Source organism: Falco punctatus (assembly GCF_963210335.1).
Source record: "Falco punctatus genome assembly, chromosome: 3".
NCBI lineage: Eukaryota > Metazoa > Chordata > Aves > Falconiformes > Falconidae > Falco > Falco punctatus.
Genome location: NC_137582.1, coordinates 115,567,433 through 115,591,425, shown reverse-complemented (window position 1 = coordinate 115,591,425; position 23,993 = coordinate 115,567,433). Strand labels below are relative to the sequence as shown.

The 23,993-nt window shown below is 49.8% G+C and overlaps 3 protein-coding genes across 15 annotated transcripts; 1 reads left to right on the top strand and 2 right to left on the bottom strand.

Annotated features, from left to right (window-relative positions):
- Positions 1–309: 309 nt before the first annotated feature.
- On the top strand, positions 310–12,041 carry MTFR1L (mitochondrial fission regulator 1 like). Of its 6 annotated transcripts, XM_080381005.1 has the most exons (8): positions 313–442; positions 562–657; positions 1,416–1,520; positions 2,234–2,343; positions 3,150–3,361; positions 6,690–7,002; positions 9,385–9,606; positions 11,001–12,041. In XM_080381005.1, exons 2-7 carry the CDS (start codon positions 643–645, stop codon positions 9,566–9,568), a joined length of 939 nt encoding a protein of 312 aa, XP_080237131.1. In that variant the 5' UTR covers positions 313–442; positions 562–642; the 3' UTR covers positions 9,569–9,606; positions 11,001–12,041. The 6 variants fall into 6 exon arrangements, with proteins under 6 accessions (XP_080237132.1, XP_080237131.1, XP_080237128.1 ...); XM_080381006.1 differs by lacking the exon at positions 9,385–9,606 and having other exon boundaries at positions 310–442; XM_080381002.1 differs by lacking the exon at positions 562–657 and having other exon boundaries at positions 367–442; positions 9,385–9,588.
- Positions 12,042–13,562: 1,521 nt separating this feature from the next.
- On the bottom strand, positions 13,563–17,547 carry AUNIP (aurora kinase A and ninein interacting protein). 2 transcript variants are annotated; one of them, XM_080380998.1, is made up of 3 exons: positions 17,150–17,547; positions 16,549–16,684; positions 13,563–14,710 (listed from the first exon to the last, which is right to left on the bottom strand). In XM_080380998.1, exons 1-3 carry the CDS (start codon positions 17,240–17,242, stop codon positions 13,767–13,769), a joined length of 1,173 nt encoding a protein of 390 aa, XP_080237124.1. In that variant the 5' UTR covers positions 17,243–17,547; the 3' UTR covers positions 13,563–13,766. The 2 variants fall into 2 exon arrangements, with proteins under 2 accessions (XP_080237124.1, XP_080237125.1); XM_080380999.1 differs by lacking the exon at positions 17,150–17,547 and adding an exon at positions 15,306–15,406 and having other exon boundaries at positions 16,549–16,683.
- Positions 17,548–18,245: 698 nt separating this feature from the next.
- Positions 18,246–23,912, bottom strand: PAQR7 (progestin and adipoQ receptor family member 7). Of its 7 annotated transcripts, none has more exons than XM_080381046.1 (4): positions 22,710–23,912; positions 20,968–21,123; positions 20,359–20,588; positions 18,246–19,571 (listed from the first exon to the last, which is right to left on the bottom strand). In XM_080381046.1, the coding sequence occupies exon 4, from the start codon at positions 19,530–19,532 to the stop codon at positions 18,492–18,494; it is 1,041 nt and encodes a 346-aa protein (XP_080237172.1). In that variant the 5' UTR covers positions 19,533–19,571; positions 20,359–20,588; positions 20,968–21,123; positions 22,710–23,912; the 3' UTR covers positions 18,246–18,491. The 7 variants fall into 7 exon arrangements, with proteins under 7 accessions (XP_080237172.1, XP_080237171.1, XP_080237174.1 ...); XM_080381045.1 differs by having other exon boundaries at positions 20,968–21,099; XM_080381048.1 differs by having other exon boundaries at positions 20,968–21,062.
- Positions 23,913–23,993: the final 81 nt, after the last annotated feature.

Below are 23,993 nucleotides of genomic sequence, written 5' to 3'. Positions count from 1 at the left end.
GCTGCTGCGAACAGACGCCGCTGCCCGAGGCCTTGCCGTGCCAAGCTTTCCGTCTCCTATTTGTAAACGCTATTTCCCGGTAGGACTGTGGTGCCGGGGGAGGCGCTGCCCTCCCCCACCTCCCGGGCCTTGTGACGCGCCGGCCCGAAGCCCACGGCGGGTCGGAGCCGATGTTTGCCGGGGGGGGAGGGGGGGGTCGGTGCCGCGCGGCGGGAGGGGCCCGCGGGCCCCGGCTGTAGCTGCGCTCGTTAAACCCGTCCCACCACGCTCGGCCTCCTGCAGTCCTTGCCTCCGCGGGGGGGCCGGGGGGGGGGGGCGGCCGGGCCGCGGCGCTGCCCCAACCGCCATCTCGGCGCGTGCGCGGGGGCGCCGGAAGCGTGGGGGCGGGTTCTGCTTCCGGGTGATGGCGGCGGAGGGGCCGCGCGGGGCCGCCGCCCCCCAGGTACCGGCGGGGCGCGAGGTGGAGGGGGGGGGGCACCGCGCTGCCGGCACGGACCGGGGGAGGGCGGGGGGCGCTGCCGGCCGCGGGGGCTCCGTGAGCGGGTCGGTTCTGTGTTGCAGTGAGCGGCGGGAGCGCGGTGAGATGGGCCCGGCCCGCGGCAGCACCCAGCGCTGAGCCCGCCCCGGCGGCCGCAGCCGGAGATGGCAGCGGAGTCCGTAAGTGTCCCGCAGACGGGCCCCAGCGCGGGCCCCGCTTCAGCACCCCCGGGATTCCCAGCCTGCCGGCCCGGCGCCCGGGCGGCCTTACCTGCCGGCCCCGGTGCGGTAACGGCTCTGGCGGGGGAGCCTGTCGCGTTCCCGTTTGCCGCCGCGGTGTCCGCTCTCCGGAGCCTCGGGCCGCCTCCTGCACCCCCGTGGCGGCTGTGAAGCGGCCAAAGGAGGGGGCGCGTCACCCTCGGAAGCCGGTCCAGAAGCATCCCGCGATGGCTGAAACATCCGCTGTTCCCGCAGTCCGGCTCCGGGCCCGTTCTCACCCGCCCTCGGCTGGGCCAGGCGTCACCTCGCTGCCCTCCGAGGGGCACGCACAGCCTTGTCAGAGCTGCCTCTGTCAAATGATGCTGTGGAAGTGAGAGTGTCCTTTTAAATGGGAATTTCTTCTGATTTCACTTTTCTCCTGGGCCCCTCGCGACGCTGTGTGCCTCCCTTCACCGAGTGCTTTTCATTTTGAGTCCTGAAAACATTCCACCCGTGTTTAAAACGCCCTGTAGCGACCGGCTGACTTTCTGTTCAGCTGAAACGTAGTTTTATAGAGTGAGGACTTTCGTTCTTAGCAAGTTCCCAACTAAAAGTATCACTGAGCAAATAAAAAGAGAGCAGAGCTCTTGAGTTGTGTAGGGCAATTTCTCATTTAATAAATTCTAAGAAGGGCAACTGACTTGAAACATTAATTAATTCTATCACATGGATTCTTGTAGACAATCCCCATCTGGCAGAACAAACCCCACGGCTCAGCACGCAGCGTTGTCAGGAGGATTGGGTCAACCCTCCCTTTAAAACCCTGTCCCAGAGCAACCTTTGAGGTAAGCGGACGCCGAAGGGATCAGGTGATCCCTGTGGGAAGCTGTTGGTCTTGAGCAAGGCAAGCCACTGCCACAAGATGCTGTTCTGCCAGCCACGCATGTCTGCAGAGTTGTATTCACAAAACTCATGTAGCGGTGTAGTTAATTTTAAGACTTTCTTCCTTTTTTTTTTTTTTTAATTCTGTTCTTGTAAAGTGATTATTGGCAACTTGAGGCAAATACCTGCCCAGACAGTGTCTGTGGATGGGGTTAGCAAAGCTGTGGGAGACAGAAACACAGCGCTGCAGAACTGGTGCTTTGCTGCATGCCCTCCAGCGGGCCACATGCCTTCTGGGCCTGTGCTTCCTGACCAGTAAAAACGGGTTTATGGAAACGCTTACATCACTGTCACTGTTTAAGCTCAAGGACAGTGCTGGGACTTGTAGTGGCCAAGTGTTGCACATGGCCTTGGCAGTGCCCTGAGCCGTATCGAGTGTCCCTTGGCCACCCCCCATTCGGCTTCGCGAGCGCAGTAACAGCCAGGAGCACATGCTGGAGGCGACACGCGGAAGCGCTGCGTGGCCGCGAGCCAAGCAGTACTGCTGTCACACACCTGGCAGATGCCACCACCGACCTGGTGCGGAGGAGCAAGGCTCTGACAGCCAGTCCCGCACAGCTGGGGCGGCTTCAGGAGACAGCACTCCCACTCATTAATGTAACTTCCTTCTTTTTAGGTTCTCCCAAATGTTTCAGAGCTCTATTTAAATGACGTCCCTCCGGTCCCCACCTTGGCAGACATTGTGTGGATAGCAGCAGATGATGAAGAAACATATGCCAGAGTCAGGTTGGTTTCCTCTTTGTGTCTGCTGGCTCTTCTACATGTTGGTTTATTTGGCACAGCTCAGGCCAGACATTGATCAAATGATCACAACTTCCAGTCCTTTCAAGGTCTGACGTGCCTGTTGAATGGCATTTTTCCCAAGAGACGGGGGGGGAAAAATATTGGATGAAGGACCCCAGGAGGAATTCCTGTAGGAAGTGCTAACAGCCTGTGCCATGCCGTATTTTACTCACTGAAAGATCTGTGCAGAATAACCCCCCGATCTGTGGTATTTGCTCGTTAGAAAGTTGAATAGTTGAGTTCTCCCAGGATTGCAGTGCCCTGCCCCCAGGAGTTTGGTTCTGGTCAGTTGAACTTGTGTCCTCAAAGCAGAGCGACAGGAGCAGAGACCTTGTGAAAGACAAAACGGACTTTGAAATCAAAGGCAAAAGTTAATTGGGAGGTGACCTTTCCCATGTGTACCTGCGCGCTGCCCGGCAGGGAGGCACAGTTGCTGGGAGAGAAATGACTTGAAACCATGTGAGCACTCCCAGGCTTGTGTCCCTGTGTCCTCTCACTGCATCTTGTGCCGTTGGGTCGTGGTTTCTGTGACAGGCTTTGTGTTCCTTGTGCTGTGCCATGGTGTGCGCTCTCTGCATTACGTCTGCAGGGTGGTATGTGCAGTGGTGTGTACAGCCCGGTGACACGGGGCCTTGCTTCACGGTGTTGCAGTCCTCTGGTGCCCTGAGGTAGAGGCAGGGTGTTGCCAAGCATTCTTGTCATGGGGGGCTCTGGACCTTGTTAATGACCAACGGGTTTCTGTCCTGTAGAAGTGACACTCGCCCGCTGAAGCACAAGTGGAAGCCAAGTCCCTTCACCGTTATACAGCGAAATGCTTCAGTCCCCAACCTGAGGAAGCAGGAGGAGAAGCTGCTTGCCTTGAAGAAGCCTGGTTTACCAGCACTGAGCCGAACAACAGAGCTCCAGGATGAGCTGAGTCACCTTCGGAGTCAGATAGCTAAAATAGTCGCTGCAGAGTCAGGTAGGAATATAACGAGCTTTTTCTTTGTTGCACGAGAAGGGCTGCGTTAGCGAACGACGTTATCTCCTCCAGACGGACTTGCACGTTGTTGTCCCAGCAGAGCCATGGCTCCCGCTGGGGAGGTGCCACCTTTGGTGTCAGCTCAGCGCTGGCTCCGTGTTTAGCAACATCTCTTTCACTGGAGGATTCCAGCTTGTTATTAAGAAATACGGAGTGCTGCTTTGTGTCGTGTCTGCATTTGCTGCATTTCATCATCATGAGCCAACTCATCTCAAGCATCTGGTTTCCTGAAAACACTTGGTGTGTTCCTGCTCCTCCTGCTCGGAGTCAGCCCTGAGTGCAAGGGCTATGTCCCGATTCGGGTAGGAGTGAGATGTTAGTGTTCATTCTTGTTGCGGAAATGACAGTGCCATTTCTGAAGCAAATCAGGTGTCTGGGGAAAAGCCTCACTGAACTTACTGATTTCTTTCTTTTAGTAAAATTGTATGCAGGTAGAAGCCAAGTTTTAGCCATAGAGCTGAACTGTGAAGAAAGACTTTTTACTTCTCTTCCTTTCATGGCTTTTCCTGTATCCTCAGCTCTGAAAACATGACAGTGTTTGGCAGGATCCAAATCCAAGTTGTTCTGCAGGTCTTGCTGCAGCAGTGGCTGGTTTAGAGTGTGGAAACCAGTAAGTTAGTAACTTCTTGGTATCTGTTTATGGAGTATTCAGAAGGCAGAGTTGTTGATACCCCAACTCAAAAAACATTCAACAGTTTTGCAAACTAAAGGAATTTAGTCCTTTCTGAAGACGGTTTTTCTTAAAAGCTGCTTTTCTTTTATGCAGAATGCTTTTGCCAACAACCAAGGTGACAGCTGTGTTGTGGCTGCTTTCCAGAGGAAAAGAAGGACCTATAATTCTTCTGATTACTTCAAAAAACAAAAAAAAACAGACAGGGTTGTGCCACACTTGCAGTGACATCAGGCGGGTTAATTCCTGTTTATGATGGGTAATAGTGACTGATGAAACCTTCCTTATCCGACATCTGAAAGCAAATATTTTTTTAAATTCCCAGATTGCTGCCTAGCGCTGCACTGCATCGTGTGTGCACGAGAGCAAATCTCTCATGATCTGCGGAAGACCATGTGGTTGTCTGGTTCTTGTAGCCCTGAGGGACCTGCAGCTTTAATGACTGCTTACATTTAGTCCAGCTACCCACGAGCCATAAACACATTTGAACATGAAACAAGAGTTGTGGTGATCAATTTAGTTGAAATGTTGGTTTCTACATGAGAGATCTGTGGTTCTTTTTCAGTTCTGTGTGGTGGCCAATGGACCCTTAAGAATTTACTCGGTATCAATAATGTAAATATATAAGAATATATGGGAAGTTTTTAGCAGGCAGTTGTATTTTGATGAGATCAGGCATTTCTGATGATGCATGCCACTTACGGAGTGCCCATCTCCTTGTGCTGGTGCTTCTTGTCACCTTTGGTCCTGTGGCAGCACGCAGGATCCTGTGTGCCACTCACCTCTTACAGCAGCGTGGTTAAACCAAAGCAGCTCGGGGGGCGAGGGAGCCCCACTGCCCTCAGCTCTGCAGGGAGCAAGTGTCAAACAAGGCATCGCAGGTGTCCCCTTCAGAGAGGCTGCGTGCGTCCTCTTCCCTCTGTGTGAGATCAGAGGAATGACCGAATTAGAATAAAGAACGGGAAATCCTCAGCTTTTTTCCTTCTAAGTGTTGTCTCAGCTCTACAGTTGCTCAAGCTGTTTGCTGGAAAAGTCTGGTTTAATTCAAGGAGAGTAATAATGAGGAAAGTTAGAGATTCAGATGGGAGAGAAATGATTTAATCATTTAATACCTTTTTCTCTGCCTCTCTACTCAGCAGTGGGCCTGGTTGTTATCAGCTGGCATTTGAGAACGGTTTGTATTGACTTCATGTCCTCTCAGTCAATAATGGGGAGCGGTGATTTAGGGCCTAGCTGTAGCTCGGGAATCTGATGAAGGAGATAACTATTTAGCAGGCTTATTTTGGAAAGATTGATGTCAAAAAAGAAATATTGTGCAATCTGCTTTATTATATACTGTTAGAGAAATCCCTTAATTGGAAACCGATGACTATCTACAAGTTTACTCTTGAGGCGAAGGGCATTAGTGCTTTAAGGTACAGTTTGTTTTCAACACGGGAAGGTTCTTTCAAGGAGATGTGCAGTAAGCACGTTCCTGGGGTTTTGGTTGTTTTCCCCTTAATGTTTTACACTAGAAATATCCAAGTCATTTTCACTTAATGCTTGGAATTTATATGGCTGTTTTGTAAAGCATGAGCAAATAATTCCCCTCTTCCCTGTGGAAATAGGTGGATGCTGTTCTCATTTTACAGATGGTGATAGAAAGCAAACAGGTCAAAATGCCTGTAGTCACAGGGTAACTGCTGTGACCATCTAGTGCAAAGTGCTGGAGCTCTCGAACCAGCTCTGTGTTCTCACCAGGTGTAATGGCCATGGGGGGAAGGAGCCTGAAAGGAAAAGGCAGAGCTGGGGCTGTTCTGCTTGGAGGAGAGAAACCTCCAGGGAGACCTCAGAGCAGCTTCCACTACATAAAGGGGCCTGCAAGAAAGCTGGAGAGGGGCTTTTTACGAGAGCCTGTAGTGACAGGACAAGGAGGGGATGGCTTCAAACTGAAAAAGGGGAGATTTAGATGAGGTATTGGGAAGATTTAGATGAGATGTGAGGGTGGTGAGGTGCTGGCCCAGGCTGCCCCGAGCAGCTGTGGATGCCCCGTCCCTGGCAGTGCCCAAGGCCAGGCTGGACGGGGCTTGGAGCACCCTGGGCTGGTGGGAGGTGTCCCTGCCCGGGGCAGGGGGCTGCAACTGGGTGGGCTTTAAGGTCCTTTCCAACCCAAACCCTTCTGTGATTCTCAAGACGATGAAGAAAAAGAGGAGAACAGTTAATTAAGACCTACATTCTAACACAGCCTCCCTCTGTGACCCCAAGCAGCAGCTAAATCTCTGTTCCTCCATTTCTTATCTGTAAAAACAGAAAGAGTAAACATGAGCTGACTTCTGCAGGGCTGGGATGCAGGTTATGAACTGATAGTGATGGGCACGATAGGAATACAGATACATTGGGGGGTAGTGGGATAAAAGGGACTGGAGAAGGTTTTGTGTTGCAGCATGGTGCTGTAGGAGAGTGGAGAGCAACAGAACATGATGAATTTGTTTTCTTATAGCATGGGGAGGCTGGAAGATGATGCCTCTGGATTTATATTGTGTTATTTTTGGGGGGGAAAAAAATACCGACATGGTTTGGTATGAGTTTATCCACCAATCTATCTGTTTTCTTTTTCAGCTTCTGCTTCATTAACACCAGACTTATTATCTCCAGGAAGTTCAAATGCATCTTCTCCTTTACCTTGTTTTGGACCCTCTTTCCAATCTACAACTTCCTTTGTCATTAGCGATATCACAGAGGAGGAGGCAGAACTCGAAAGCCCCGAGCTGCCGTCGGTCTCCATGCTCTGTTCTGCAACCTCTGAGTGTTGTAAGCCAGAACCAAAGGATCCTGACGAGGAAGATTCCGTCTCTCTTTCAAAGGCCAGCAGTTTTGCAGATATGATGGGCATTCTTAAGGACATTCATAGGATGAAGCAGAGCAAAGATTTGTAAGTGTTTCCTGAACTCTTTTGAATCTTTTTTTTTTTTTTTTTTTTTTTCCCTGTCTGTCAGATCATCGTAGACACTGGACATTGCCTTCACTGCTTGTTGGTGCCGCTCCATAGTCATCATTCACAGGGGGAAACACCTGTTTAGAGCAGAACTTGCTAACACATTTCTGGGTGGTTGTTTATTTTTTTAGTGATGGCTAGAAAGCAGTGGAGGGGAACTTAAACCGATTAGCACAACCTTTGGCTGGTTCAACCTGTTTACCTGATAAAAAACTTGCGTTTGGCCAGGTGACGACCAGGGCTGTGTGTATTGGCAGCCTTCAGAGCAAGGGGTGCGCTGCCCTCCCTGCTGGCAGGGGTTCCAGTGCTGGTGCTTAGGCCATCGTGCAGACCCCAGCAGTTGGGAAGCGCAGTGGCTTTTTCAGCATGGCACGTACGGGAATGAACACATGGAGCCTTTCGGCTTCTCAGCTTTTGCATCTGGCCCAGCTCTGAGCGTGGGCAGAGTGAGTTTTCACTTGTCTTGTGACGAGTTTACACATTGATGATGAGAATGCCTCAAGCTGCCAGCACACCAGCTGCTCACGGCTGAGGCAGGATCCTGCCCAGCTGATAGAGCAGCTTCTTTAACGTTGGCTGAACTGAAATCACAGTGATAAAAGTTCAGATTCCACGTTTTTCAGCCCAAAGATCTGTCCAGCCGCTATGTGTGTAAGACTCCTGGCCAAAAGTAACATGTTGTGCAATGGCTGCTCACAATTGCTATGCCTAATTGGTTTTAAAAGAAATTAAATTCTCAGCACTGAAAAAATTATATAGTCAAATGAGAGAAATATGTTCAGCTTGCATCCAGAATATTTGTAGGGTGTTACACATCCATAATTCACACAGCATACCCTTTTGTTCTTATTTTCCTAAGTGGTAAATATTACTCAAAACCTAAACACTTGCTTGCTTTATATAAAAGCCTATAATCTCTCTTGGGGGTGAGTAGGATTCATGAACCACAGGTGAATTGCTTCTCTTCTTTCATCCTGTCTATTGCAAAGCAGTGCTTTGGGCATCTAAAACTAATTTTGAATTATTAGGCAAAGGGAGAGAGGATTCTGAAGAAAAATCCTGCCGTTTCATGTGCCTGGGCCACCTTGGCTCTGCAGGGCTTTGGGTTAGGGCTCTATTAAATCCAGGAAGGCTCGCAGAGGCATCGTGTGACATGGGAAGTTTTAGCCTTACCAGAAACATGTACCTCTAGGACTAAGCATTCACATCTAAAAATGTAATTATCAATCTTCTAATTAGTGCGGACTGGTATGTCAGCCTTCTACGGGAGCAAACTTCAGGGTAAGAAAGCTGCCATCTGTGCCAGCTGAAGGTAGGGAAACGTGTGTTATTCAGGGGAAGAAAAACTTGTACAAATACAGATCACGGTAGGGAAATCCGAGGTTTCTTATCCACGCCTGGATATGCCAGTACGGCTCTGGCCGGCACTGGCCACATCATGAGGAGAGCTGGGGGGTGACTGGGGGAGGGGCTGTGAAAAGCAGCGCGTAGATGACAAGGAACATTGCGATATAATGGGTCACAATTTTACTTGAATTTCCTCAACAGAATTTATGAGAACAACTAATAATGTGTGAAGGTGTTTGATCTTGCAGTTACCCTGGGAGAGAAGCTGTGTGAATGAGTGGGAGGAAGAGATGGCTTGGGTGCAAAGAAAGGGTTTGCCAACAGCACTGATTTGTTCTAACGTTGTAGACGTTGGGGAGAGCAGAGGTTTTGTACTGTAGAAGATGGGGCAAGGGGATAGCTGCCGAGCCCCTCCTCGCTGGGGTACAGAGGGGGGCAAAAGGACCGAGTCACCAGGACCCTTCCCTTGTGACAGCCTGCTTGGTGGGAGCGGGGTCACGCTGCTGCTGCTGCTGCTGCTTGCATCAGGGCTGGGAACACTTTTATGTAACAGAAAAGCTTCAGACTCTTTTCTTACTGGAGCTGAACCATCTTCCTCTCATCTGTTTCTCTATCTCAGCGTCTAACTCATCTCCTACATGCAAAAGCGACATTTTAGGATATGGTTATTCCAGCTTAATTAACGCTGTTTGAAGAATCACAGGTAGTTGAAAAATTACACTAAATATGTCACTGATGTTCATTACTTGGTGAGCTCTAATTCCTGGATGCAATCCTCTAGTGGCAGTGCAGTTGTGCGAGCAGCCCCACACTTCTACAGCTGTACTCGCCCGGTTACACAGAGCCGTTCCGCTAGGAGGTGTGCAGCGCTTTTAACACTTCAAAGGATCATGTACTCTTTAAGTGGATGAAGGTACCAAATGATGCGTAATGAGATAACTACATAGATGCTTCTCTGATGCTCCTGTTTAGGACTTGGTGCTTAAACACAACCTTGGAAGCTTCAGGAATGAGTGAGAAACGCTTGCAGAAATGTGCATGTTTCAACAAATGTGAAATAGAGCCTGTTACAGTGTCTGTGATGCCCTCTGCGCGGGCAGTGGCGAGCGGTGTGTCTGCCGGGCCCTGTGCGCAGTGGGGGGTTAAAGGCAGGTAGCGTGAGGAGCTGCTGGGACTGTGAGTACACTTCTACTTGTAAGTACTACTGTTACGGGACTGGACAACTTCATTTTTCCACCCATCCTTGGCCCCTTGAGTGGCTATAAAGGGCTGAGACACTGAAGGTTGTGCCTCGCTGGAGGACGCTGGTTGCCTTTGGTAGGAGAGGTTCCACTCTCACCCTGGTGCGGTTATGTCTCTTCACTCCTCCTGGGAGAGCTTTTGCTTTTCCTTGGGATCAGCACAGCTCCAGGCTGTGTCAGTGCCATCTTTCCTCACTGCTCTTTGTGTCGCCGCCTCCTCTGCCTGCTTCAGTCCCCCCGTCCCTCTTCCGTGGCAGCTGACGGGTACTTGGGTGACTCCAGATTCTCAGGTAGAAGGCAAGTCTGGGGAGGGCTCCAGACCTTGCACTCTGATCTTTCTCTACACCTTTTTCAGAGGGAACAGTTCTGTCTGAATGAAATCAAAGGCATGCTTCTGGCTACAGAATCAGCTTTTAAACAGTGATGCATTTATGTATGTAAATTTATGATGTAAATTAAGAACTTGCATCAGACAAAAATCTGACACAGCACTAAGGGTTACCCTTGAGCAGTTTACACAGTTTACTAAGAGCCTTCAGTGTTAATTTGAGAACAAGCCCCTCCCAACCACATATGGAAATACTCCAGGGGGAATTTTTTTTTAGGAATATTTAAAAACACCCATGATGTTTTCTGACCGAGGATTTCAGCTATTAAAAAAAAAAAAAGAAGTTAAGCTCTGAAATGTATTATTACCCATTCTAAACAAAACCTTAGTGAGCAGTTTGTGATAGCTGAGGAAAAAGAACTGGGGTTTGGCTTCCTGTAAAATAAGCTCACTAACGCTTCTAACGTGAACTGCTTGTCTGAACTGGCTGCAAAAGCCAGAGTGCTTTGGTAACCAGAAAAACTCACATGCAGTAGCTGAGCTGAGGGAAATGTATACCAGCCCTCCTTTAAAATACCCATAATTACCTATATTTAAATATGAAAGCATATATCCATTGTATAGCAGAATTCATGAAAAAATACTTCCAGGAATTCAACTTAAGCAGCACACCGCTTGTAGATTATATATTGAGGGGATGTAGGCTGTATTAATGAAGTTTTATTTTACCTAACACAGTCGAATAGAAATTATAAAAGAGCTTTGATGCGGAGGTTTTCAGGGTACCCCTTGATCCACAAAACAAGCTCCAGGTTTTCTAAGCCAACATAAAAGGCCTGAGTTTTTAGCTGCTTTTTGTTGTTTTGTGTTGTTGTTCTTGCACCTCCTCCACTTGTTACAAAAGCTGCTGATAAAGGCTGCAGAAAAATATTTAAAAAGACTCTAACCAGAGCTGTAAACCATCCATTTTGGCATCCATTTCGCTTTACTAGTACACTGCGCTTTTGTCTTCCATGTAGAAACCGAACTTCAATGAAGGAAGAAGATCCAGCTGTTCTTATAGCGGAAGTGCTGAGAAGAAAATTTGCCCTTAAGGATGAAGATCTGGCCCTGAAGGAGAAATGATGTTACTGTCATTAAACTCTGTAAGCAAAAGTGTTACGCTCCCAAAAATCTCTCCACAGTAGCTGCCTTCCTAAGGATTGAGCCTTTTGCCTCTTTTATTAATTAGGAATGGTTTCTGCACTGGACACTTACTTAGGAAAACCCTATGGATTTGATGTGTTTTCCATGTATTGTTATATTTAAGAAAAAAACCTTTTTAAGAAGATGGGAATTCTTTTCCACCTGCATTTTGATGTTGATTGTTGATAAGGATCTGCTAGAGTGCAGTGAGTGTTGCTGGATGACGTTCTTTCTACCTAAAATTTTCCTTAGGTTCAAATTCAGCATTAAAGTCTAACGGCCTTGTTACAATATAACTAGTTACCATTTCCAGTATAAAGGGATGTCAGACATCCAGTTCAGTCCGAGTATGGCACAGAGCTGCTGAGAATAAGCTAATGCTTTCAGGTCTTCAGAGTTGGGGAGCCTGGTGAATCACAGGGCTAAAAGGCGTCTTCCTGGTAACTTTCACCCGCTGGTAGGATGAAACTGCAGTCAATGATCAAACAAGTCAGGTCGAAGGGATGCTGCCTGGTTTTGGTGTGCCCCTGGTACTTCTTAACTCATAAATTATTCCCACAGTTGCATGACAGAATGGCTTTAATTTCTTGCCAGTAATTTAATGTTTCATTAATAGTCCTTGTATTCAGATGATGTATTTTATTTAGCACTCAAAAGGTCTATTTATTGAACCACCAATGCTAAGAACTGAACACCCACCACAAGAGCCATCACCCAAGAAGAGGGAAGCAGGAACTTGGCATTGTCTGTGGCTGCAGTTCTCACTAACTGAAGAGGTTTCCTTCAGCTACACCTTCTCTGCAATGTTCCTCCTGCCTGTATTTAAAGTATGATTTTTTTTTTCCTTTATATAAAATGGAGCCTTAATAAGACAATGGTTGTCCTTGATATTATTAATGTGCAGATGTCCAAACGTGGCATCAGTAGTGCTCCTATCTTGGGCCGGCTTGGGAAGGGGGGGGAGGAATTTCAGCTGCTGCAGCTGAAGTGTTGGCTGCTGGTGCCACAGCTGAAGGTACTCGGATGCAAAGAATTATCTTAATCCACCAGGCCCTCAGCCCTTCAAAAATTAAATCATCACCCCCACTTTAAAAGTGAGAGAAGAGGCTCTTATTGCCTCTGGCCACCCAGTGAGCGAAAGCAGAAATAGCATTTAGACTTAATCAGTTTTACCAGGAGCTGATACAGCTCTTCCCCTCCCAGATGCACGCCAAGGGCCACTGGATGACGTGATCCTTCTCCCTGTCCCAGTAAGGCTCCTCTGCATAAGACTTCAGCAGGAATACACCTGCCTGTGGAGAAGATGGAGCTGTAAGCCAGAGTCCCTGTTCCTAGGACTGTGCTCCATGTGCAGGCTGGAGGCAGGAGTGTGTCATCAGCATGTTTAACTTCTGGACTGTGACCTAACTCCAGTCAGATCTATTGTACCAAAATGCTGACCCAATGGGAAGGCAAAGCTATCTTAAATGGCAACATCTGCAGTGTTAAAGATGTACCTCAACATTTAAAAATAAAAAAAAATAAAAAACTGGGCAGCTGGTGCTGACAAAGCAGGCTGCTGTTCTGGAGTTATGAGCATGGTCACAGATGGGCTCTGCTGCTCATGACCCCTGGAGTTTTGAAGCAGCTGGTCCCTGCCCTTCAAAACACAGAAACTAAAGCATGCCCCCCCAGAACGCTACCAGAAGCAGGGGATTATTTTGAACAAGCAGCACAAGTGGCACCACTGCTGTTAGTGAGATGTGGCAGCCACCAAGCACATTCAAACCAATGCTGACCAGTTCTTACTGCAGCCCAGTGCACTCACAGCTCTGCTTTTCACCTCACCCAGACTGTAAGCCCCTGCCAGCACCCCACGCTCCACCGGGGTGCGTCCCCACCTGTGAAAGAGCTGTAAGTCCAACATTCAGATTACAGTTCAGACTTACGCAGAACAGATGCACTGCTGCAGTTCCTCCTCTGTCACAATCTTTCTCACGTTAAACCTCTGGTCAGTCAGTCCAGCACCAGCAGTGAAGTGCTGCGATCCCACCTGCAGTGAGCAGAGGTGCATCTTTCACAGTGACAGACGCACACGTGGAAACACATCAGTCTCCCTCCCCTCATGGCCACACACGCTAGCTGTCGCGTACTGGGGCTGGCACAGCCGTGGTTCTGAGATAAGCTGAGCCAATCGCTTCCCAACGGCAGCAAATGTGAAGGAGGCAGGGTGGTTCCTGAGCTGGGTCTAGAAAAACCTTTAAGTACAGACTTCCAGGAGCCTAAGAAATACAGGTGCATTCGCGGTGGGCTCTGAACAGCAAGCACATGACAAAAACACCAGGCAGTACTAAAGCCAGGCCTTAGCCACACAGGCTGTAGTCATGACTGAAACAGGCAAGCCATTATAAACATACTCCTTCAGTAATTATTTTTTTTATTAAAGCAAAACTTCAGACAACACAGAGGTCCTGCCTGTTGCATGGGTCTGCTGCGTTTGTTGGCTAGACCATACATACAGAAGCAAGGGGTACACTTACCTAATTCCAACCACTTTCTTATAAAAAAATGCTTTCGTGAGGCTTCACAAGAGGTGACACAGGTGACCCATTTGAGGTCACTTACCAGTGCTTAATCACTCTGTTCCCTTCTGAATCCTGCGTGAACAGTAAATCATAGCACTCATCTAACTGTTGCTCTCCCAGTTTGTTCAAGCTCTTTGCAGCGTCGCTGGAACAGCCCTTGCAAGGGGAGTCAGGCAGCTGCCTGCGAGAGCTGCCTTTGTCCTTGCAAGGGGACGGGATGTTCTGGCAGTGGTGAGCAATCACTCTGTTCCCCTCCGAATCCTGGGTGAACAGCTGCCCGCAGGGCCTGCCCAGCCCCTCCTCACTGCCCCATCCCTCCTCAGCCCAACTGTTCTGGCTGCGCTCTCTCAGAGGCTGTGCTCTGGCCGGTCTTCGTGGGGATGAATAAAAGCCAGCAGCCCAGGTGCCACCTCTCATTATAGTAGGATTTATATTCTCAGTCTCAGTGAAATCAATTAAAGAATTAACACTACTTGATTGCTGTGGTTTCTTATTCTGGTTTGCACCGAGTCTCGGTTGGGAATCAAGGCTGGTCTTGGCCTTCCCTGGGTGCAGCTTGCCCTCGCGTTTGTTTATCCCGCAGTCTGAAGTTATGCCACCACTTACTGAAACCATTTCTCCAGCAAATAAATCAGACTCATTTCTGTGAGCGATGACCCGGTTGCCCTCTGAATCCTGGGTGAAGCTGCAGGAGCAGAAGTCCTCTCCTGCCCCACAGGAGGCTTCGCTCTTGCTGGGGGACTCTGCGTGGGGCACCAAAGAGTCTGGTGAAGGAGTTGGCAAGTCCGGCGCTTTCTGTGCACGATGCTGGGGTGTAACCTGCACCGTCTCCTCAACTCTGAAGGATTGTTTCTGGGCTTCCTCCATCTGCGGCAAAGCCAAGATCTTCACAGGGGAGGCAGCTGAAGAAATACCTTTTTCTTTACAGTCTTTATTTGGGATGAAAGGAGATGGCCTGGAGTTTTCTTTGTCTTTTTCATCTGAAAACAACATAGAATTGGTTAAAGCCAGAGCTGACACACACATTTCTCAGTGTTACTCACCACCCCCGGCACCATTCCTTGACGCTGGACTCAGAATTGCCACTTTACTGCTCCCTGGAGCAGCGCCATGCACTGTTCTACACTAGACCAGCGCCGCCACTGCCTCACCACGATCTGTACGGCGGGGCTGAGGCTGCGATGGAACGGCAGCCTGCAGTGCTGAAATACTTCAGATAAGTAAGCTTCCCTCTAGTGAGAGGCAAGAGCTGCACCTCCAGCTGCTTCAGTCTTTGGCTTCTCTGCCTTCCTCCTCTCAGCTTTCCAGGCAGTTCACCTCTGACATTCTCTTCAAAAGCAGCAGCTCAAGAGGTACAAAACCAAACCAAACAAAAAAAAACACTACAAAAAAAGCCCCACAAAACTCCACAGTGAAACTTCTACAGCTTTCTGTCACCACTTGATGAAAGCATCAAGTCTCACATTTGCTTCTGAAACCATTCAATATAAAACCTAATGAAACTTCTCAATATAAGCAAGCTCATCCTCAATTCAGAGTAAGCTAAAAGGAAAAAAAAAAACCCAAACAACCAACCAAATAAGAAGTACTCCAGCATCTTAAATCCTACAGGCCTCTGGGTGACCAGCAGCAGCATTTGATGAATCCAAATACATACAGCAAGTAAGTGAATGCAACTGATCGAGGGAATCAAGGGGGGGGGGGGGAACAAACCAAACAGAAGAAAGCATACAACATGTTCAAAAGGAGTAGGGATAACAAATCCAAAGCAACAAAACATCAATGACCCTATCACAACACAAAAATTCTGTCAAATAATTAAATTGTACTGTTTATGTAACACTTCCTCTCATCTGCTTATTGCTGAACTAGTTCAATGTTGATAAAGTAGCCATTACACAACTTACAACATACAAACAATGACACAACCCTACGCTGGCGGTTCCTGCATCCATTTCATTTCTCTCCATATTTGTTAATTTGTGACCCCCAGACAAATCACAATTTCTTGTATTCCAGAGCACAAAAGCAGCCTCAAAAGCACAGAGGTTGTGAGCTGGCTTAATTAGCTTAAATATTCCAGAACCCTCATTGGTTCAGTTTGGATTAAACACTGTATTCTTTAGAAAAGGCTTTGTCCAATCCTTTATAAAAAGCTTTCCTCACTCACGTCCCGCCTATTTCCCTTACAGGGATGTTTTTGAACCAAGTAACATTAATTTTCACTTCCAGCTATAAAGCCCTTCCAAGAGCATTTAACCAACAATTTAGGACTGCTATTGTTTAGAACAAACCTGGCACATATCGCCCTGGACGCTGCCCCTTCCCTGGGCAGGGAGCGCTGCCCACAGGACAGGCTTGACACTCCTGCCCAGACTGCACCCCGTCCCAGCCAAAGTGGTGTTCCCGACTGGACTGTCCTTTATGTGACACCATCAGGCAACCCAGAACTGGACGTCTTGCCACAGTTTGTATCAGCACTGGGGCCGAGTCAGGCTTCCCAACATTCCTCTGAAAACTCCAGTTTTATAGGGAGTAAAGCCTGGTGCATTACTTAAGAGTTCAGATTGTTCACCAGTGAAGACTTGGCTGTGACTACTGTTACTTATGTTTAATCTAACACTGCAAAATGTGCCTGCATTTGGATTAACCATCACAAAATCCCTTCTGGGAGTTCAAACCTTCAACCTTTACCCTTTTCACTAGAAAAAAAATGCACTTTTCTGCCTAATAAAGCTGCCAAGAGACAAAGTGAGAGGAGTTTTCTATTATGGCCTGAAACTATTTTCCTACAGGGGCATATGCTTTCCTGCATTACCTGTCAGAGTGCTGAAAAAGGTGGAGATGGTGGTTTGTTTGGTGCGTGGCTGAGAGGCTCTTGTCTGTGTGAAAGCGACTGAGGTGTATTTCCTTTCCAGAATCCGATTAAATACTTTTGGCTTGGCTAGGAGAGACTGGGTAGGGAAAGAAACAAGTAGGAAGTGAATATATGCCATGCAAACCAACTCTACCCTTCTTCCAGCGCTGCAGCACACCTCCCACCTTGGCTAAATGCTTCACCTCTTCCCGTGACACCATCACTGGATGGCTGAGGTTGGAGGGGGCCCACGGAGGCCAGCTTGTCTGACCCCCTGCTCAAGCACGGTCACCCAGAGCGGGACACTCAGGGCCAAGGCTGCTGGCTTCTCTGCGGGGTTGCACCGTCCCAGCTTTGCCAACCCCATCACGTCCCTCTCACACCTCTTGAAACGTTTCTGCATCCTCCCCCCGACCCAAGGCCTAGCCCGGCCCCCTCTCCTCACTCGCAGTACCACAGCAGCCCCTACCCCCTGGGCCGGGGATCCGGGCACAGCCCGGCCGGCAGCGCTGGGGGCGGCCCCAGCAGCCCCCCCAGACGGGACCCCCGCTCCGCACCCCACCTGCGCCGCGCTCTGCTTCAGCTCGCCGGTGTCCAGCCAGACATCGCACGCTCCGGCCTGCAGGGCCTCGCCGCCCCTGCGCCTGCGCTTCATCCCCGGCACCGGCCGGAGCGCGGAGCTGCGCAAGGCCCCTCCGCGGACCCCGAGGGACGGTCCGGAGCGCTGCCTCAGGCGGCGGAGCCGGAGCGTTACCTCAGGCGGCGGCCAAGCTCCGCTCCCCGTTCCCGCCGCACCGCAGGCTCCGCCCCCGCCTAACGGCCGCCCACAGCCACTGCGCGCGCTCCTGGTAGAGAAGGACCAATCCGAGTGGTGGGACAGGATGAGCGGCAGGCGAAGCCACGCCCACCCCGGGCTGTGCCTTATATAACGCGGCGGGCGGCAGCTCGCTGGCTGGAAAGCGCGGCGGCGGCGGGTTCGGGCGGTGCGTCCCCGCCGGACGGGGCAGAGCGTTTGCAGAGCTCCCAGCGCGGGTTGGGGAGCCGGAGCTGCTGCACAGGGCAGGGGAGCAGCACGAAACAGCTGCATTTTCCCCTCTCTCAGATGCTTCCTGGCCCAGCCGTTTGTCGGGCCTGGCCGGGCCGGGCCCTGGCCTCTCCCGGGCCCTCTCCCCTTGTTACAGGCCGCAGCTGAGGCCCAGCAGGTTCTTGCCCGGCGTTTGCACCCTGTTCAGGTCAGGGCTGCATGCTTCCAGCCACCACAGCCTGTTTGCAGAGCCTCATCCAGTGCTGAGGGTGCTGTGGGCCCTGTCACTGCCCTGGGGCCACCAAATGACCCCCAGCTGTGCTCCCCTGCTCTCTTGCTGCACTAAGGAGTCTGTACCTCTCTCACACCCACACCCTTGCTGGGTAAGGGGCAGGGCCCTGTCACTGCGTGGTAGCTTGGTACAACTCCCTAGGCCCCAAAAAAGGGGCCTGAAATAGCGTTAAACAAATTTGCTGCCCTCACTTGTGTTTTATACAAGCTCCCCTCAGCCTGTTCCCATGGTTTGGTTCTGCCACTGCTAACAGGGCCCAGGTGACATCTCCTTACCTTTTGCTCTGAGGCCTGGTAGCTTCCAAGAACCTTGCCTAGCCCACCACAGTCAGGGTAACATGGCTGCGGCGCTGACCACATTTTATTGCAACTATTTATTCAGACATGCGAATTAAACCAGTGTACTATTTTTAAGAACAAGATTGAACTAAAAAAGCAGCTCTTTCTCTCCCTATAGACTGCCAAGTAACGGTTTGCAAAGCGTTTCATTCCTCTCATTGAAGTTTGTGGCCAGGTTCATGCCAGCGTCACCACAGCTGGCTGCAGATCAACCCCTGGGGTGAGCTCACCTGCTTCTCCTTCAGGGCTCTTACTCTTCTTTGAAGCTCAGCTTGTTCTTCACCTTCCGGGCCATGTAAGCAGCTGTGAGGACAGAGCAGATCACAGTGAAGAGGCACAGGGCAGAGAAGTTGTGCGCCAAATCACCCTGAAGAGTGGAATAGACGTGTCGCCTGGACTCATAGTCCAACACTACGGCCTCAATCTGTGCCAGCGTGCAGAGTACCAGGCACATGTGAAAAATCTGATGGCTCTGCCCAAAGAAGTGACATTTCCCTGGGAACCACTTCTCAGGGTAAGGGTGTGAGAAAAAAAAGGCACCAATCAGGAAAAACAGCACCTGGCATTTGTGATACAGAAGGGCCAGGTCAGCCTGCTCGGAGGGCGGCGCGGTGTAGATGCGGTGGACGACAGGGCTGATGTCCAGCATGTACGCCAGGCCAGAGGGCAGCTCCTGGCAGAGCCGGCTCAGAAGGTGCGTGGACTGGTGGTAGCGGAACTTGGCATAGCAGGAACCGGCACAGGACAGCCATGCTAACAGGATGGCCACTGGCATGTAAAACAATTTGATCTTCTCATGCCAGCTTGGCTCGATGGTGTAGTAGTAGTGCCCCAGAGCGCTGCCATACTGGTAAATGGCAACACCCACATAGTCCATGAAGAAGAAGCTGTAGTGCCAGAACTCAGATTTGGCCTGCAGAAGGTGAGCGAGGGTGCTGAACGTCAGGTAGGTGATGGATGCCACGATGATTATGAAGAGGGGCTGGGCATGCAGGTCCTGCTGAAAATCCACTCGCTGCGAGAGCTGCTGGAACCGCAGCAGCAGGATCAGCGCTGCCACCAGATGGGTCCAGACGTTGATGGCCTCATTGTGCTGTTGGAAGAGTGTTGAGAAGTAATAGCGCCAGGTCTGCTGCACCGGCCGGTAGCCAGTGTGGATGTAGGGCTTCCAGAAGACCTTTGGCACCTCTGAACTGCTGACGGTGGAGGGAGAAGGGGGGGCCAGCAGCTGGGGGACCTGCCGCACATTAATGAAGAGGCGACTAAGCTTTTCAGTGATGACCGTCACCATGATGCAGCCAAACTCCAGGTCCCCACCACGCAAAACAACCTTTGGGATGGAAATAAAGTTTTGCTGCAGGATTTCACAGTGACTTTACTCAAAAAAAAACAACAACAAACCCAACCAAAATGCTTTGTTTGGTGTTTGCTTCCCCCAAAGATACGTAAATCATGCAGGACTGGAGAGTGGCCTCATTATAGCTGAAATAAAAGAATCACTAAAAACAGTAATAGGGAGGAGGCTGATTTAAGAACCCCTGGAGTGCCCTGTGCTGCACAGGTGACAGTCTGGAGGAGTACAGAAGTAGAGGACACAAATATGGGGTTAATTGACACAATAATTTAACACACCAGGATGCATCAGTTCCTAGCTCACCCCTTCCCAGCAGTTTAGGAACTGCTAAACAAACTCCCCACTCCAAGACTGGGCCAGATTTTCCCCTTTGTAAACTGCTTGCAGTATCAGTCTTTACAAATGAGCCACGTTATTTACAAATAATGAGATGACCTGCTCTGCCTCAGGAGGAGGCATAAATAACTATAACGCCAGTGACAGAAGATGTAACTCCCATGTTCAGAGTTTTTACCATCTTTTTTCAGCTCCTGATTGTCAGTGCAGCTGTGCACACAGCACAGCTTGAGTGAGTTCATCCTGTTGCATCACTGAGGTCCAGCAGCATAATCTTTGTGAGCAGGCGTTTCCAGGTTTACATTTTTAAAGCTGCTGTCCTTACCAAGATAAAGGCAGCCTCGCTGGCTTGTTCTGCCTTTTCACGACAGCCTTAAAAACACATTGAACAGAACATGCTCAAAATCAAATTTCCCCTCCTCCTTACCTGCTCTCGCTCAGACAAGTTGTGAACAGCCCAGCTCTCGTCCAGCTCCAGTGCCGATTTACACCTCAACTCCGGGCAAGCGCAGTCATTTCACGGACAGCTCAGACAGGAAAAGCTCTTCAAAGTTTGGGAAGAGGAGGAGGAGGGGATGGAACTGTTTATTTTCAGTGTCTCTGTAATTTCCTCATCAAAATGGAGTAGATAGGTCTGTAACTCATGCCTGTCTGAACCTGAGGGGCACAGATGCAGATAAAACCAGACTGCTGCTCGGCTTCGCTCTCGAATGCTCTTTTCCTACCTCGCCTGGTTAAAGAAGCCCCACATCAAAAATAACTGGTCTGTCTCAGGGCAGCACCTCGAAGAGGGCAATCCTGACCCTCACGTGGCCTCCTAAACCCTCCTGTAACACTGCGACATGCACAGGCTGCCGGTGAAAAATTAACTTCATAAACCTCTTCCGGACTTGCAGCTACTGTGCTGAAGCAGAACAGCCTTGAGTCCTGCCAGGGAGATGGGAACAAAAAGCAGAACTACCCGGGTGACCCTATTTTGACCAAAATTTGATAAGCAGGAAGAAAACACTGCCCTTCTACCGCCCGGAGAACTTGCCTGTGTGCCAGGGCTGCCGCTGCCCGCGAGGTGGTGGGGAAGGGGCTCAGCTCCAACCGCGTGTGACCCTGTCACGGCTGCTGAAAGCCAGATTCCTATGGGAAAGGCACCCCAGTTCTGCTCAGGGAGACGCTGTGACAAAAGCAGCGGGAAAAGCTGCGTTGTGAGCAGCCAAGCACGAGGCAGGAAAGGGAGCGGTGTTTACTTCAGAGCCTCCAAAACTAGCTGGAGCAGGAGTTAATTTGCAAAGCTCCTCCTAGCTACAAACGGAGCACATCCTGCGCAGCACTGGAAATCGTTAATCTGGCTTGTACTCCGAATCATAACCCCCACATACCCATGAGATGTCGAGAACGTTGCCTCAAACGCCTCTTATTTCTGACAGCCTCTCCTTTCTCAAGCAGCAGCCACCCATCTTGCTGAATTTTTCCTTAACGGCACAGACTCAGCCACCAGCAGCTCACATGCCAGTTGGCTCCAGTGCATACAGCTGCTGCTACCCTTCCACAGCACAAATAGTTTTCTATTATTAATATATATTGTACCGGTTTCCTCACAGCACATGGTCACCAAGCCCCGTGCCCGGGCAGCCTCTCCATCCTCCTGGCAGCACCAGCCCTGCCAAACCCCCTTTGGGGGCAGCCAGGGACCGAGCTCCCCTCCCAAGAATTATTATTTTTTTTCCCAAGGAATTATTTTTCTGTACTTCAGAGCATGGGCACAGCCGGGGCTGGGGGGGTGCGTGCGTCTGGGTCGGTGGGGCTCTGGACCCTCTTTCCTCCCGTTACCCCCCCTCCTGCCCCCCCCATGGCACGGCACCTGCTGAGCAACCGCAGCTCTGCTCTCTGCCACATGCCGAGCCCCCCCCGTGGCCACCCCCATGCTTCTATAATTTGCTACCGCACAGGGGGCTGCCCGGCCTCAGAAATCCTGCTGTATTTTTACTTTTTTAAAGCCTGTTTACAGTCCAGCTTTCCTCACCAGAGACACCATTATTCCCTGTTTCCTTCCTAAGCCAGTCCCCCCCCCACCTCTAGTATCATTCCTATCCTCTTACTATCTGCACCCCCCATCTCATTCCCACCCCTCAAAACTCCCATTCCCCCCCCAGCAGCTCTCCGAGGAAGCAGACCAAGCTCAGACCCCAGGCACAAAGCACGAGTGAAGTGTAACACAGGCAGCCATGTAAAGCAGAACTAAGATGAGGGAACAGAAGGCCCCCGAGCGGAGAGCTGACAGCTTTGGCAAGTGAAAAACATTTAATGTCTCTTTGTGCTCTTAACACCATTTGGGGTTTGGCAGTGCCGTCATCCTCCTCCCCCATCCCTTGAAAAGATAGGAAGAAAACCCACACACAGTATTTGGGACACTTGGTCTTTTCTCAGCAGGCAAAGAAATACATTAAAATGAAAACCTGATATTTTTTTTTTTTTGATTGCTAATTATGCCTGATCTTGTTTATGGGATCTGATCCAGCAATCACTTAGATCTCCATTATGTAGCACTAGATGCTCAGCTTCTTGCATAAGCATGTTCTGTAGCAGGTTCAAGCCTTCGTCTCAAAGTTCAGCCCGGTAGTCCCATCCTCCTCACCCCCCCGGTGGATCCTGACCCACATCCCTGTGCTCCCAGCTTTCGCAATGTTGATACATGTGATTAAAACCCCCAAACCTGCACTATGCCCCAACTGCAGCTGGGTGGCAGCTCCCCCACAGGTAGTTTGGTTTCTTGGTTTCTCTTACCTTAAGTTATGAAGTATCAGAACACTTGTGGAAATGCTTCATGGAAAGGGTCTGATCCCAGCTTTCCAGTGCACCCAGCCTGGCTTTATCTCACTGTTCCGCTTTCACTCAAAAGTGCAATGTCAGCTTTCGGTTAAGTACAATTCCAATGCAATCAAAAGTGGAAAGTGCAATCCATGAAAGCTTTCTAAACTGAGGTTCTTTCTTTAGCGAGCCCTAGTAGGCTGGTCAAGTGGTCCAGGACTCAATCACCCCCCCTTAAAAAAAAAAAATAAAATCCCCTACCAGCTTTTCCATCCTCAAAACTTGTTAAGTCTGTCACCTTGGCAGTGCCAGCTGCTCCAGTGTGGAGTTAACCTGAAAACAAAGCCAGTGGCCAACCCACAAGATCACAGACACAAACAGGACCTCACCGAGAGCAGTGCCACCAAGCATTTGACACTAGCAGAGCCGTGAAACCCAGGGCCTCCCTGCTCCGAGGGAATGCACTTACTGAAGCAGAGTACTTCGAGGTTATGTGGCTGCTCATGCCCACCAAGTGCAACCTTGTCTTTGCTGTAGAGCTGCACAAATACCTGTGGACACCCTTACAGGAAGGGTTTGGGGTGCTGGTTTTGGTTGTTTGGTTTTTTTTCTTTAAGGCACCTGTACAATACAGCAGCTTTGTACCCCATCCACCTAAAAAGTATCTTTCCTCAGAGCAGAAGTACAGCTGTACCCACTTCTCACACTTCAGAGAAACCAAAGATGATACACATCTTGTTTGGGCAGGAGTCAAGATCGTCATATTTGCCCTGTGGCTCAGTGTACTACCCCAACACACCTGCTGCAGACACCAGGATACAAACAACTCTTATCCACAACAGCATTTTTCAATTCAGGGCTCGATCCCAGCACAAAACAGGTTTCTGACTTTTATGCTCTGGCACTGCAGGAAGTGGTACACAAGTCACCATTCAATAGCACAAGTCATCTTCTAGAAACCCTGGCCATAAGCAAAAAAAAAAAAAAAAAAGAAAAAAAAAGCAGCCTCAGATCAGTCATGTGGTAACAAGGACTTGTTTGTTGAAGTGTCAGCATCCAAAGGGAGGTGGTTCTGAACTCTTTAACAAAAAAAAAACCATGCAACAGCTGACAACTGCTGAGGTGTCAAAACAAAGCTCTGATTGTAAAATTAAGACAATGAGTGTGCTCTAGGGGAGAAGCAGTCATGCAGCATGCCCCTGGACGTGCAGAAAAGTGCTGCTGCAGACCTTTCCACCCAGCACTGGAGAAGGATGTCTG

Bases quoted from the DNA above. Each gene is read 5' to 3' on its own strand.
- AUNIP (XM_080380998.1), bottom strand. From the start codon at position 17,242: ATGAAGCGCAGGCGCAGGGGCGGCGAGGCCCTGCAGGCCGGAGCGTGC. The intron at 16,685-17,149 runs GTGGGGTGCGGA...TTCCCTACCCAG, and splicing joins TGAAGCAGAGCGCGGCGCAG to TCTCTCCTAGCCAAGCCAAA. The intron at 14,711-16,548 runs GTAATGCAGGAA...TGTTGTTTTCAG, and splicing joins CTTTTTCAGCACTCTGACAG to ATGAAAAAGACAAAGAAAAC.
- PAQR7 (XM_080381046.1), bottom strand. From the start codon at position 19,532: ATGGTGACGGTCATCACTGAAAAGCTTAGTCGCCTCTTCATTAATGTG.
- MTFR1L (XM_080381002.1), top strand. From the start codon at position 404: ATGGCGGCGGAGGGGCCGCGCGGGGCCGCCGCCCCCCAG. The intron at 443-1,415 runs GTACCGGCGGGG...GGATTCTTGTAG, and splicing joins GCGGGGCCGCCGCCCCCCAG to ACAATCCCCATCTGGCAGAA. The intron at 2,344-3,149 runs GTTGGTTTCCTC...TCTGTCCTGTAG, and splicing joins GAAACATATGCCAGAGTCAG to AAGTGACACTCGCCCGCTGA.